The 15704-nt window shown below is 53.5% G+C and overlaps 1 protein-coding gene across 2 annotated transcripts in view; it reads right to left on the bottom strand.

Moving 5' to 3' along the window:
- Nucleotides 1-622: 622 nt before the first annotated feature.
- Nucleotides 623-15704, bottom strand: part of LOC140455519 (class I histocompatibility antigen, F10 alpha chain-like) — a 53228-nt gene continuing 38146 nt past the window's right edge. Inside the window, exons 4-8 of one of the 2 annotated variants that reach the window (XM_072550463.1) lie at nt 13558-13821; nt 4960-5061; nt 3625-3657; nt 2801-2849; nt 623-1362 (exon numbers count right to left, since the gene is read on the bottom strand). In XM_072550463.1, the coding sequence (XP_072406564.1) occupies nt 2803-2849; nt 3625-3657; nt 4960-5061; nt 13558-13821 (446 nt within the window). In that variant the 3' untranslated portion in view covers nt 623-1362; nt 2801-2802. The remainder of the gene's footprint in view (nt 1363-2800; nt 2850-3624; nt 3658-4959; nt 5062-13557; nt 13822-15704) is intronic. The other variant, XM_072550464.1, reaches the window with a different exon arrangement.

Genomic DNA, 15704 nt, shown 5'->3' with positions numbered 1-15704 from the left:
TCACAAAATCCCTACGGTGTGGAAACAGGCCCTTAGGCCCAACAGGTCCACCCCGACCCTCTGAAGAGTAACCCCCACCCACAGCCAGACCCATTCCCCAACCCTATGATCTTACATTTACCCCTGACGAATGTAACCAGCACATCCCTGCACCCTATGGCCAATCTCCCATGGGCAATTCAGCTAACCTGCACAGCTGTGGATTATGGGAGGAAACCGGAGCACCTGGAGGAAACCCGCGCAGACACGGGGAGAATGTGCAAACTCCACACAAACTCCAGCCTGAGGCTGGAATCGAACCTGGGTCCCTGGCACTGGGAGACAGCAGAGCTCACCACTGAGCCACTGTGCTGCCTCAATTCTGCTCAAGAGTTAAGGGTGAACTGGGCAGAATGTGGTACGTTGGAAAATGAACATAGGGAAGAAATCAGACCCCGGCACACAGGGAATCTCAGCGGGATAAAGGCTGGAGCTACATCAAACTAAAGGTTAAAGTTCTGGTTACAGCAAACCTGTGGGAAGCAGAGACACAGCGATTGGAAATCTGGGAAATACCTGGTGACAGATTGTAACTCTCCTCACCCTGAGGTACAACACTAACAGAGACAGTGTGGAGTCCCTGTGGAGTCCCCAAACCTCATTTATTGACAAAATCGAGAAACTGTAAAATTACAGAGACAGAATTGTGTTTGCAAAGTATAACAAAGCTTCCCCTCTTTAACCGCCTGCAAAAAAATAAATCTGATCATTCCTCCCCCCACCCCATATAATCAAGCACTTCCCTCTGATCCTGAATGGTCACACAAAGCAGGTCCCCCTGTATCTGTAGCCCCCACCGACTGGGACGGAAGGTCTCTGGAATCAGGCCCACACACCACCTCCCCTTTCTGGGGGACTGGCTGGTGGGAGGGGCTGTCCCTGTGGACCCCAGAGTCTGTCAGGGGCCAGTTAGACTGAGTGGGTGTGAACGTCCAGCACCAGGGAATGTATCCGACACAGCAGCCAGACTGTGAGTGAGTGAGTTGGAGCTGAGAGTCATTCTCAGTGAGTCCCTTCCCTTCAGCCCAGTCACAATGAAGGGGCTTCACCCGTTAAAATACAACATTGAAAACAAGCCACAGGCTGAAGTGACTGTGTTCAGCTGCATCCCACAGTCAGTGCAAATCAAAGATCAGTGCAAATCAAAGCTTAAATCAGCAGGAGCAAACATTTAGAATCAAGGTTCCCTCACCCCTTTACAAGATAAAGAACTGTTTACGTGACAGAAACCCCCCCCTCCCTCCCTCCCCCAATTCTTCAAAAAATCCTGTTGCCAACGTTTCGATTGAACTCCCAGGAATATCTGCGGGACACGAGAGTCCGCTGTGGAGGAGAAATAAAGGAGATGGTTACAGGGTGAGGCCACGGGTTAGAGACAGAGACAACGCAGCAGAGCCTCCCAGAGACAACAAACTCCAGCAGACATCACCCCCCCCCCCCACCTCCCCCCACCGACTCCCACCAAACTCCATCAGACATCATCCCACACTCCCCCTCGACTCCCACCACCAAACTCCAACTATTTAACCCAGGCCTTTCCAATTGGGTATTAGTTCACCCCTTCAGAATTGTCTCCAACGTATCCTACCGCTGACGTGAGACCCACCAGGCCTATCCCAGCACAGCCCTCTCCCAACACCGGACCAATCCCAGAAGAGCCCCCCCCCCCCCAACACCAGCCCAATCCCAGCACGGCCCTCCCCCTAACACCAGCCCGATCCCAGCACAGCCGTCCCTCTCCAGGTCTCAGTCAGACTGGCTCCTGGGGATGCCAACAGCAATCCTGGTGTGCAGGTACATGGATCCCTTAAAATGGCCACCCAAGTGGACAGGGTTGTTAAGAAAGCATATGGGGTTTTGGCTTTCATTAACAGGGGGATTGAGTTTAAGAGCCGTGAGATCTTGTTGCAGCTCTATAAAACTTTGGTTAGACCGCACTTGGAACTGCGTCCAGTTCTGGTCGCCCTATTATAGGAAAGGTGTGGATGCTTTGGAGAGGGTTCAGAGGAGGTTTACCAGGATGCTGCCTGGGATGTAGGGCTTATCTTTTGAAGAGAGGTTGACTGAGCTCGGACTTTGTTCATTGGAGAAAAGAAGGAAGAGAGGGGACCTAATTGAGGTGTACAAGATAATGAGAGGCATAGATAGAGTTGATAGACAGAGAGTTTTCCCAGGGCAGAAATTGTTAATATGAGGGGTCATAGTTTTAAGCTGTTTGGCGGAAAATATAGAGGGGATGTCAAAGGCGGTTTCTTTACGCAGAGAGTTGAGAGAGCATGGAATGTGTTGCCAGCAGCAGTTGTGGAAGTGAGGTCATTGGGGATATTTAAGAGACTGTTGGACATGCATATGGTCACAGAAATTTGAGGGTTCGTACATTAGGTTTATCTTACATGAGGATCAATGTTCGGCACAACATCATGGGCTGAAGGGCCTGTTCTGTGCGGTACTGTTCTATGAAACCCCAGGGACGTTAAGGAGAGTGACCAATGGGAGGCCACATCCTGGGTGAGATGCTACAAGGTCTGCTTCCCCACCAGACACACCCAGCTCTCCACCACAACCCACAATGTCCCCAGGGTCAGCACCTCCAGGAGGGCAGTCTCGAAGCTCAGTGGGGAATTGTGGGAATTGCTCTTTGACCCAACAGTCAGTGAGTGGGAGGAGCAGACCCTGGGCACAGTATCCACACACAGTGTAAACCCCCCTCCCCTCCCAGGGGGAACACACCAGCAGCATCTACTCCCAGAAAGATTCCTACCTCTAGGCAGTGGCAGAGGAGTTTGAGGAGGATTCACCCCTATCAGAACCTGTTAACGCAAAGAAACACGTTTCAAAATAATGTTTAACATTGGAGGACACAGACGGAGGGGGGGGGGGAATGGAGAGGGGAGGGGGAGAATGGAGAGGGAGGGGGAGAATGGAGAGGGAGGGGGAGAATGGAGAGGGAGGGGAGAATGGAGAGGGAGGGGGAGAATGGAGAGGGAGGGGGAGAATGGAAATGGGGGGGAAGAGAGGAAATGGGGGGGGGAAGAGAGGAAATGGGGGGGGACGAGAGGAAATGGGGGGGGGGACGAGAGGAAATGGGGGGGGGGGACGAGAGGAAATGGGGGGGGGGACGAGAGGAAATGGGGGGGGAAGAGAGGAAATGGGGGGAGGAAATGTAGGGGGGGAGGAAATGGAGGGGGGGGGGAGGAAATGGAGGGGGGGGGAGGAAATGGAGGGGGGGGGAGGAAATGGAGGGGGGGGGAGGAAATGGAGGGGGGGGGATGAAATGGAGGGGGGGGGAGGAAATGGAGGGGGGGGGGGAGGAAATGGAAGGGGGGGGAGAGGAAATGGAGGGAGGGCGGGGGGAAAATGGAGGGGGTGGTGGAAAATGCAGCCTGACATATTCATGGAGACAACAGATGTCAGTCAGAAATGAAGACGATCTAATGCAGTGCTCAGTACACCACATGCACGCACAGACACACACACACACACACACACACACACACACACACACACACACACACACAGACCCAGAATGAACGATGTTGCCTGCTTCACCGTTTGATGGAGAGACAGTGATTGGGGTAAACTTACTCTTCGCTGGTTTGTAGTCTGCCTTCTGGCCTGCTGGAAAAACCAAGGAAAGCTCAGTTAGTGACCACACCCCCACAGTCAGGGTGAGAGATCTGGGAGGGAGAGACTGTCACCTCCCATATCCCCCGGGAGCAGCTCCCACAGAGAGCTCAGCACCGAGGGGGAAGAGGGGACCAGATCGCAACACTGCCCACCCCCCAACCCTCTCCACCACCACTCCCACCTAACCCCCACCCCCACCTCTCCACTACCACCCCCACCCAAACCCAAACCCACCCCTGCCCCCAACCCCCTCCACCACACCTCTCCACCACCACCCCCACCCAAACCCACCCTGCCCCCCTACCCTCTCCACCACCGCTCCCACCCAACCCCCACCCCCCCGCCACCACCCCCACCCAAACCCACCCCCCTCCACCACCGCTCCCACCTAAACCCCACCCCACCTCTCCACCCCACCCCCACCCAAACCCACCCCTGCCCCCCTACCCTCTCCACCACCGCTCCCACCTAACCCCCACCCCCCACCTCTCCACCACCAGTCCCACCCCTGCCCCCAACCCCCTCCACTACCCAACCCCCCACCTCTGCCCCCAACCCCCTCCACCAGCCAACCCCCCACCTCTGCCCCCCAACCCCCTCCACCAGCCAACCCCCCACCTCTGCCCCCCAACCCCCTCCACCACCCACCCAACCCCCTCCACCACCTAACCCCCACTTCCGCCCCCTACCCCCCTCCACCACCGTCCCCTACCCCCTCCACCACTACTCCCACCCAACCCCCACGCCTGCCCCTTTCCCCCTCCACCACCGCCCCCCACCCCTGCCCCGAACCCCCACCACCACCGCTCCCACCCAACCCCACCCTCTCAGGGCCTAGTTGATCAAGCAGCCCTGCCTGTCTCCTATCCTCCACAGTAATTAGTGTATCTGTCCTATTTATTCCCGACACTCCCTGAGTCTGTGTGAACAAAGCTCCACAGTCTCCAATCTGTCCTGCTCTAACACTACACTGTCACATTCCAGATTTCACATCTTTATATTCTCCCATTACTGGAAGTTCCCAAGTATCACACTCCCTGCTCTCCTCCCACTGGATGCGGACATTGACACCTCTCCACCCACAGGGCCAGCCCATTCCTACTCACCTGACCCTCTTCATTCTCTAACATAATTTCCCAGTCTCTCCCCACACTTTGGCACCCAGACTCCCTTCCCACAGCATGTACCTCCCCATTCTCACCCAGACTCCCTTCCCACAGCATGTACCTCCCCATTCTCACCCAGACTCCCTTCCCACAGCATGTACCTCCCCATTCTCACCCAGACTCCTACCTTTCTTCTTGTACCAGACAACCCCAGCGATGACAGCAACAATCACCAGGAGAGCAACGACAATACCGATTATAATCGGGAGGATGGAGCTGCTCTTTGGTTCTGGAAGAGAATTATCCAACAAGAGACAGTCACACATCAGCAATCCAACAGAGCATACACTGGACAGGGACACACTCGCAGCCCCCTGGCTGCTGAGACACAGACAGATTGTTAACTTGGCAAAAACAATGACTGCAGATGCTGGAAACCAGATTCTGGATTAAATGGTGCTGGAAGAGCACAGCAGTTCAGGCAGCATCCAAGGAGCAGCGAAATCGACGTTTCGGGCAAAAGCCCTTCATCGGGAATAAAGGCAGTGAGCCTGAAGCGTGGAGAGATAAGCTAGAGGAGGGTGGGGGTGGGGAGAGAGTAGCATAGAGTACAATGGGTGAGTGGGGGAGAGGATGAAGGTGATAGGTCAAGGAGGAGAGGGTGGAGTGGATAGGTGGAAAAGGAGATAGGCAGGTCGGACAAGTCCGGACAAGTCATGGGGACAGTTACTGAGCTGGAAGTTTAGAACTAGGGTGAGGTGGGGGAAGGGGAAATGAGGAAACTGTTGAAGTCCACATTGATGCCCTGGGGTGGAGGTGTTCCGAGGCGGAAGATGAGGCGTTCTTCCTCCAGGCGTCTGGTGGTGAGGGAGCGGCGGTGAAGGAGGGCCCAGGACCTCCATGTCCTCGGCAGAGTGGGAGGGGGAGTTGAAATGTTGGGCCATAGGGCGGTGTGGTTGATTGGTGCGGGTGTCTCGGAGATGTTCCCTAAAGCGCTCTGCTAGGAGGCGCCCAGTCTCGCCAATGTAGAGGAGACCGCATCGGGAGCAACGGATACAATAAATGATATTAGTGGATGTACAAGTAAAACTTTGATGGATGTGGAAGGCACCTTTAGGGCCTTGGATAGAGGTGAGGGAGGAGGTGTGGGCGCAGGTTTTACAGTTCCTGCGGTGGCAGGGGAAAGTGCCAGAATGGGAGAGTGGGTCGTAGGGGGGTGTGGACCTGACCAGGTAGTCACGGAGGGAACGGTCTTTGCGAAAGGCGGAAAGGGGTGGGTAGGGAAATATATCCCTGGTGGTGGGGTCTTTTTCGAGGTGGCGGAAATGTCGGCGGATGATTTGGTTTATGCAAAGGTTGGTAGGGTGGAAGGTGAGCACCAGGGGCGTTCTGTCCTTGTTACGGTTGGAGGGGTGGGGTCTGAGGGCGGAGGTGCGGGATGTGGACGAGATGCGTTGGAGGGCATCTTTAACCACGGTGGGAAGGGAAATTGCAGTCTCTAAAGAAGGAGGCCATCTGGTGTGTTCTATTGTGGAACTGGTCCGCCTGGGAGCAGATACGGCGCAGGCGGAGGAATTGGGAATACGGGATGGCATTTTTGCAAGAGGTAGGGTGGGAAGAGGTGTAATCCAGGTAGCTGTGGGAGTCGGTGGGTTTGTAAAAAATGTCAGTGTCAAGTCGGTCGTCCTTAATGGAGATGGAGAGGTCCATGAAGGGGAAGGTGGTGTCAGGTAAATTTAAGGTCAGGGTGGAATGTGTTGGTGAAGTTGATGAATTGCTCAACCTCCTCGCGGGAGCACGAGGTGGCGCCGATGCAGTCATCAATGTAGCGGAGGAAGAGGTGGGGAGTGGTGCCGGTGTAATTACGGAAGATCGACTGTTCTACGTAGATAACAAAGAGACAGGCATAGCTGGGGCCCATATGGGTGCCCATGGCTACCCCTTTGGTCTGGAGGAAGTGGGAGGATTCGAAGGAGAAATTGTTAAGGGCGAGGACCAGTTCGGCCAAATGAATGAGAGTGTCGGAGGAAGGGTACTGTTGGGGACGTCTGAAGAGGAAAAAACGGAGGGCTTGGAGGCCCTGGTCATGGCAGATGGAGGTCGTTAACTTGGCCAAACACCATGGGATGCTGGGTACATAGGCCACGAACAAACTTAAAATCCCAAAGCCACACACCAGGCACAGTGCAGACACAGCAACCAAGTGCTCATGACATCAGCGAAACGTAAAAGGCAAACATTTTCCTGGACAGACATGTCCCAAACAGAGGGCCCAGACAGAAAGCTACAGAGTCCAGTTACACAAAGACACCAGCAGTAACAAGCCATCCAAATGGCTGACAAGGTTTCAAACTATTAAGGGTGTCTCTCTGATTGACCAGAACTATAGAACATTCCAGAAAACTATCTAAAAGGTATAAAACCAGGGTTCACCTCCAGTCCTCTCTCTCAAATCATCGGAGGCCTTCAGACAGACCATCACAGCAAGGGGCAGGGACTCAGTAACCATCCAGCAAGTGAGAGAGGGAGAGAGAGGGAGAGAGAGAGAGAGAGAGAGAGAGAGAGAGAGGGAGGGAGAGAGAGAGAGAGAGAGAGAGGGAGAGAGGGAGAGAGAGAAAGAAAACAGCTGCACAGACCCAGAGACAGAACAACAGCCACTGTGTAAATCTACAAGAGACTCGAGAAGAGTTGTAAGGCTTAAGGGGCCTAAAGGATGAGAGAGGATATTTAGTATTGAAGGTTATTGTAACTTGTTTCCAAATCAAGTTGGGACTGTTCTGCACTGGTACCTGCTTGTGTTCCTAAGTTGGAAACCTGGACAAATTCATTCATAACATTCTGGTCAGAAGTGTCTAATAAGGAACTAGACAACAGTTGGTGTCCCTGGGATAAGAAGTGACCAACAGGTCCTCTGACGTCGAACCCAGCAGCCTGGTACGCTCAGAATTCAGCATGAGCAGTAAGTCAGGACTCAAGGGACTGTGGATTCAGGCAACTGAACAGAACTTGGCCTAACAGCCAGAGCGAGCAAACGCACAAGTTGGGAAAGGGTCATGGGGTATCGAGGGTCTCGGAGGAAGTCAGCTCGAGGTTTGGAGGGGGTGGGGGGAGCGGCTCTGTTCCCCTCGGGTGTACAACCATTAGAGATATATTGAACTCCTTGACAGAACCAAAGGTGTGTTTATTTGAACCCCCTGTTGTCCCCATTCCAGAAATGCTAGATGGGTTCGGTGTGAGGGAGCTTTATTTTGTTTATTTGCAGTTTCAACGAGTCGGAGAAATTTTCTGCTGAATTTTAAACTCTCGTTGTTCCTGCGGTGGGAGTGTTCGATGGGGATGGAGCTGACTGGATATGATTTTCAGTTTACTTTGGGTTGGAATGAGGGAGAGGAAAGTTTCCTCTGTATTTCATTCCGACCCCAGGAGTATTCGGTGGGAAAAGAGTTGAGGGAAGAGTCATTTTTTCAGAGTTGAAGGAACTTTATTTTGAGTTCAAGAGTTGAGGGACCTTTTGAGTTCCAAAAAGTTGAGGAAACGTTTCTGTTTAAAAGGAGTAGATACATTGGCAGCCGTTGACAGCTCTGAATATTCTACTGCTCCAATTGAAATGACTGCTAGGTGTTTATTAAAGAGTACCTGGCAGAGACTAGGTCAGAAACCCAGGGATAGCTGTAATAGTGATTTGACTGTGGGAAACTCTACAGTCAGGCCACGAGAAGGGGTTAAAGACCTATCTCTGCGAAGTATTTGAAGGGATCACCATGCTCTAGTTCTAAACCTCTAAGACTTTGAGAAGCTGTAATAAGAATCTAGCTAAAGCTTTACCTTAACTACAACCACTTCCCAGAATGTAATAACATGGAAGAGACACTGGCAATCATACGCTTGTAAACAAAATGGGACAAGTATCCCCTCGTCCGACGTGGGAGGATACTCTCAGACAATATCTTTTTTGAAAAATGGCCCAAAGACACAGATTTTTGTCGCACCCAGACTGACCCTGCACCATTGGGTTCCATGACCCAAGACATATGGCTAGAAACACATAATAAGTTAGGAAAGAAGGCAACTGAGGGAACCACAGCACCAGTAGCAGCATGTAGCCGAGGAGATTTCTGCAGCTGACCAGCTGAGATTAGATCGCGGCGGGAGTGATTAGAAATCACTAGTATGAATCGGAAAAGTTAAAACTTGTAATTAAACACCAGGACCCTAGAATACAGGAAAAAACCTGATCTGTATGGGACAGTTCCAATCACAATTTGAAAGAGACGATCTGAGTAAGAGGAGGAGCATGGGGGAGCAGGAGACAGCCTCAGTGTAAATAGACAAGCTGGAACAACAGTGTAAGGAGCTTCAAGCAGCTGTAAGATTCTCTAACTCTGCAACGCAGAGCAATGCACGTCAGGCCCCAGTGTGGGACATTCAAAGTGCCAGGAACAAATATAATCTCAAATGAACCAGGTCTCTGCCCGGAATTGGATAATATGGGCCTTTGGAGTCCTACCTCCCCAGGGAGATAACGAGAGACCCCGCACGGACACATCCACATGCAATCCACCTTCACCCTACAAATGAGGATCCCCACTGTTTCTCCTGGGCAATGGCAGCTTCAACCTCTACCCCTGACCCCCAGCCAAAACTGGAGCCCACAAATCATGTAGTCACCTCGCGTCAAACAATTGGCGACTGCATTACGTATCCATCACCCATTCCAGACGCATCACCAAAAAGGGGACACTGTTTGATTCCATCTCTGACCTAAACACGTTTTTTGTTGAGTGCTACCGACAGTTAGTTATATACAGACTGGGTGCTGCTAAGCAAAGCAGATTAATTACCATGTGATTAGTCCAACAGGCCATTATGTCCTTCCCAAGGACCAACAACTAGGGAGGAGGGGATCTATGATGAGAGGAAGGTGGTGATCCTTACTGCTGTGGGACAGGATAAGGCAGACCCAATGAAGGCGCTATACAAGTGCAGTCATCAACAAGGGGAACACCCTAACGGCTCTGCCTGGAGACTCTGGGTCCAATTTGTCTGGGTTTTCAGGGACGTGACTTTACCAACGAACAACTGAAAAACTGGGTGCAAACCCTCATCTCCCATGCCTCAGATAGAGGGAGAGACGCATGCCTGGGATTTGACCCCTCGACACCTCCTGTAATAAGGATTGGGTCCCCTGCAAATTAACCACGATGTGGGAAAGGGAGTTGAGGGCACAGCAGTCAGCTGCAAAATCGGTTCACGTAAGTGGGGTCCAGACTTATAGCCTGCCTTCAACTTGGAGGGATGGAAGAAGGAATGCACCAAGGAATCCCAGAGTCTCCCCCTCCATATGAGTCCCCTGCCCCCAGAAAAATGGAACTCCCACAAACAAACTCAGAACTGAATCCGTGGGATAACTGTGGCCAAACTGGTCATTTTATTTGGGACTGCCAGGTATCTAAGCTTCCAACCTGGCACTGGGAAGTTTGGAAAAAGGTGCTGACACCCAGTGGATCGTCCTGATAACAATAAATGGAGTGAAAACAGACTGTGGCTTATACATGGAGGATGACAGAGGCAACCACATCGAGCTCCCCAGCCATGTGAGTACACAAGCTGCCAGCCACATAAGCAGACTTTGATTCTATCGGCCATTTTGTTTTCTTCAAAAAAAAGGTCCAGAAATGGGTGACAATTGGACAATGTTAAAATATCATGTAGAACATACAGTGTGAGATATTAGACAAAGATATTTTCAGAAATTACTCTTTTGAGGAAGTGCCCTGGAGTGGCTACTCCAAGCCAGCGATGTGACTGTTACAGAGCAGTTATTGTGCAGTATTTATAACTATTATAATGACTGTATGTGAAAATGCAGCTTGGGTACAAGGGAAAACAGTGTTGGATACCTGTGTTATGACCCACTGGACACTGCGCAATGTGTAGATGGGAACCTCTGCATCCGTCCTGGGGAATTCAGTGATATTCCGGTGTAGCCATCAGCTCATGGTGTAGAGGAAACCCAACAGGAATTCCATATTGTGTTATAGGAGTCTGGGGACCACAGACAATTGGTGGGATTTCTCCAAAAACGGGTGCAGGATGGTGGGATACCGAAATTATAGACTATATAATGAATCCCAGTCATTCCAGATGTATCAGTGATACTGTCATCAGAGTGGTGGCCTTCCCCATTAAACCGATTGTATTCCTACCTGATCCACGGAAGAGTGGAATGAGGGACAGGAAAATAAGAGGGAAAACCCAGACCAGCAGTTAATAGGTGGAAGAGAAGGGAACCCCTTAATGATCGAGCTGCAGGAAATGGGGAAATGGTCAATCTCCATTTGGAAAATGAACCAGGATTTTGACCCAACAAGTCAAACGAGCCCCAGAAAGACTGAATGTAGAACATCAACAGGAGACCACAGGACAACTAGTGGAGAGTGTGACCATACTGGACAGCCATGCCAAGAGAATTCACCAGATCATCCAGGGCAAATCAGGGATGATGGTGAGCAGCTACATCACACCATCTGCAGTATCTAAGTTAATAGAGAACCTGGGAGAGGCTAGCTAAGGGGAAGTCCTGTCCCAGATCAGTGATGAAAAGCTTGAACATTTGCTCCAGAGGAACCCCACATTAGTGTCTCTAGCTGTCAGCTTATTCAAGTATGGTTTGATGATAGCTGCAAGGACACTCTCAGAGAGCTGCTGGGCTTGGAGCTAGGGATTTCAATGTTTCCAAGTGACAAATTGGAATGTGAAAAGATTGGAATTTTTTGAAAAGGTATTCAGATGGGTTACCATGACACTCTCCCACGTGCTGTGGAGAGACAGGGGATAATTGATACGGACAACCCACAGACACCCCATACCACTGTTGTGAAAGCGAGGACTGCAGAGGCTGCAGATCAGAGTCGAGAGTGGTGCTGGAAAAGCGCAGCAGGTCAGGCAGCATCCCAGGAGCAGGAGAATTGCCGTTTCGGGCAAAAGCCCTGCATGCCGATGTACACTCACGATGAATAATACTGTGCAAGTGCACAGGGGTTATAGAGAGATGGGTCTCCCAAAGTTATCACTCCTGGCAGTCCCACTTGTCTGATTACTGGATGTTGTGTATGCATCTCCGTCCCTGGTGGATTATCGTGACAGGAGATTCCCAGTTTTGTACCTATCATTATAGAATAGGCTTGACCAATGCACACAACCGCTTTCACACAAATCACGTAGGCTCCCCGACTACAAACAGAACCAACTTTTACCATTAGATTTGAACTTCATTTGCATAAGTTTCTAAAGGCTGGAAATGTAGCAGCCTCCTGGCTGCAGAAACACAGGGAGATTTAAGAAGCAATTAACAAGAACACTAGAATATCCCGGGCACACTGTGCCCAACTGTCATGACAACGGATAATAAATGCCAGATCACTTACAAACAGATTAAACTTCTGATTCCAGTGTACGCTTCGTAGAAAAAAAAAGACACAGTCAAATAGTTCTGTGGATGGAGACTTAAGAGGGTTTGGAGAGAAACTCTGGAATACTCTCCCAGCAGGAGTGAAGGAAATCTCACAGGGAGACGGAAGGGTCCTCTGCTGGGAATTATTTCAGTGTGTGTATACAGTGGGAAGAGAAACAACAGTCAGGATATGAAGATAAGTGCTGTGGTTTCCCCCTTCAATCATATACACACAAAGAGGGTTAAAAGCCTGTTTCAACCCATGTGTGTGTGTGTGTGTGTGTGTGTGTGTGTGTGTGTGAGGGAGAGAGAGTGCGCGTGCGAGAGACAGTGCGCGCGAGTGCGAGCGAGCGATAGAGATTGCGATAGACAGCAAATGAGAGATAGTGTGTGTGTGTATGTGAGAGAGAGAGTAAGAGTGAGAGAGGGAGAGAGACACAGACAGATAGATAGCGAGTGAAGGAGTGTACTGCGAGACTCACAGTGATGAAAACTAATTGTCATCTATGCACTGCAGGTAAAAGGAAAGGAAGTCACTCTCTCTCTTTCTGACTTCCAGCAGAGCGTGTGTGAGAAACCCCAGAAGAAAGGAAAAGGATAAAGACCTTTCAGTTCACCTGCAATATCAAGCATCTGAAAACAAACCACTTAGCACCAACATCATTGTGACCAGGATCACCCATCGCAACAGACGGAAGGTCACACTATCCATACATCCGACTATCCAGAGTCTGATCTGGATATCGTTTCAGCACTGATCCCCCTCCTGGGGAGAGGGGGACTGGATCCCCACCCTGTGCTCAGCACTGATCCCCCTCCTGGGGAGAGAGGGAGTGGATCCCCACCCTGTGCTCAGCACTGATCCCCCTCCTGGGGAGAGGGAGTGGATCCCCACCCTGTGCTCAGCACTGACCCCCCTCCTGGGGAGAGAGGGAGTGGATCCCCACCCTGTGCTCAGCACTGACCCCCCTCCTGGGGAGAGAGGGACTGGATCCCCACCCTGTGCTCAGCACTGACCCCCCCTCCTGGGGAGAGAGGGACTGGATCCCCACCCTGTGCTCAGCACTGACCCCCCTCCTGGGGAGAGAGGGACTGGATCCCCACCCTGTGCTCAGCACTGACCCCCCTCCTGGGGAGAGAGGGACTGGATCCCCACCCTGTGCTCAGCACTGACCCCCCTCCTGGGGAGAGAGGGACTGGATCCCCACCCTGTGCTCAGCACTGACCCCCCTCCTGGGGAGAGGGGGAGTGGATCCCCACCCTGTGCTCAGCACTGACCCCCCTCCTGGGGAGAGGGGGAGTGGACCCTGACACACTGAGGAAGATCCTTACCATAAAACACGACCAGCTTCTGCCCCAATCCGCTGTGTTCCACCTCGCAGGAATACTTGGCCTGGGAATTTGGGTCAAACTCCATCCGTTTGCGGATCTGGTAGGATCCATCGTGATTGGGTCGGATTCCAGTCGATTCTGAATCACCAATCCTCACTCCATCCCGGAACAGATTCACCTCAATGGCCTGAGGGTAGAAGCCAGTGGCGAAACAGGAGAGATCTTTATAATCCCTCACAGGGGTCAGTGTTACAGAGGGTTTAACTGGGGGAGAGAGAGACAGTGGTTAGACAGGGACACAGAGACTCTCAACCCCTCACCCCCACTCACCATCCCTCCTCGCCCACCCCGTCCCTTCCTCCTCCCCCTCGACCTCTCTCTCTCTCTCTCTCTCAACCAAGGTCCCACACATCGGCCTAATTCCCACTGTTCCTCCCAACACCCCCTACCTCAGCCTGGCTCTCTGTCACTCTCTCCACCACCTACACCCCCGGGCTCTCTCTCTCGCTCCTCGCCCCCGGCCTGTCTCTCTCTGTCTTTCTTTCTCTCTCTCACTCTCACACACACACCATCTCTCCCCAACAACAGTCCCCTCCTCCCACACCCCCCTCACTCGGCCTGCCACCAGATCTCACTCTTCCCTCCTCACCCTCTCCTCCTCAGCACATCTCTCTCTCCCACCATACAACGCTTGGCCTAAACCCATCTCCCTTCCCACTCAGCCTTTCTCTCTCTCTCTCTCTACCCAGTGTTTCTATCCGGCCTGAGCCTCTGCCTTGCCCAGCCTCCCCTCCCCTCCCCAGTCCCTCTTCCTCACCCTCTCTCCCTTCCCGCCTCTGCCTGTCCCTCTCCCTCACCCTCTCCCTCCCTAGGCCTGTCCCTATGTCCCCTCCTATCCCATCACTCCCCGCCTCGGCCTGTCCCTCTCCCTCCCTCGACCTGTCCCTCACCCTCTCCCTCCCTCCATGCCTCGGCCTGACCCTCTCCCTCCCTCCGTGCCTCGGCCTGACCCTCTCCCTCCCTCCGCGCCTCTCCCTCTCCCTCCCTCTGTGCCTCGGCCTGACCCTCTCCCTCCCTCCCCGCCTCGGCCTGCCCCTGTCCCTCGCCCTCCCTCCGCGCATCGGCCTATCCCTCTCCCTCCCTCGACCTGTCCCTCACCCTCCCTCAACCTCCCGTGACCTGTTCCTCGCCCTCGGCCTCCCCGCCTCGGCCTGCCCCGTCCCTCCCTCCGCGCCTCAGCCTGTCCCTCTCCCTATCCCTCCCTCAGCCTGTCCCTCTCCCTCCTCGCCTGAATCTGTCCCTCTCCCTCGGCCTGTCCCTCTCCCTTCTCCCTCACTCCCTGCCTTGGCCTGTCCGTCACACTCTCCCTCCCTCCCTGCCTTGACCTTTCCCTCTCCCTCCCTCCCAGGCTCAGCCTGGACCTCTACCTCACCCTCTCCTTCCCCACCTCGGCCAGTCCCTCTCCCTCACCCTCTCCCTCCTTGCTTCGGCCTGTCCGTCTCCCACACCCCCTCCCGCCACACCTCGACCTGTTACTCTCCCTCCGCACCTCGGCCTGTCCCTCTCCCTCCCCCTCCCTCCACGCCTCGGCCTGTCCCTCTCCAGCTCCCTCCCTCCGCGACTAAGTCGATCCCTCTCCCGCTTCCTCCCCGCCTTTGCCTGTCCCTCTCCCTCCCTCCTCACCTCGGCCTGGCCCTCTCCCTCCCCGCATCAGCCTCTCCCTCTTCCTCCATCCTCGGCCTGTCACTCTCCCGCTCCCTCCCTCCGCGCCTTGGTCTATCCCTCTCCCTCTTCCTCCCCGCCTCGGCCTCTCCCTCTCCCACTCCCTCCCCATCTCGGCCTGTCCCTCTCCCTCACCTCCCCCGCCTCGGCCTGTAGCTCTCCCTCACCTTCCTCGGCCTGTCGTTCTCCCTCCCTCCCCGCCTCGGCCTGTCCATCACACTCTCCCTCCCTCCGTCTGTCCCTCTCCCTCACTCCACGCCTCAGCCTCTCCCTCCGCGCCTCGGTCTGTCCCACTCCCTCTTCCTCCCTCCCCACCTGGGCCTGTCCATCTCCCTCTTCCGCCCTCCCCGCCTCGGCCTGTCCCTGTCCCTGTCCCTCTCCCCCAGCCTCAGCCTGTCCCTGTCCCTGTCCCTCTCCCTCCCTCC

This window comes from Chiloscyllium punctatum, chromosome 30 (assembly GCF_047496795.1).
Source record: "Chiloscyllium punctatum isolate Juve2018m chromosome 30, sChiPun1.3, whole genome shotgun sequence".
Lineage (NCBI taxonomy): Eukaryota > Metazoa > Chordata > Chondrichthyes > Orectolobiformes > Hemiscylliidae > Chiloscyllium > Chiloscyllium punctatum.
This window is presented reverse-complemented; position numbering and strand designations above follow the sequence as displayed.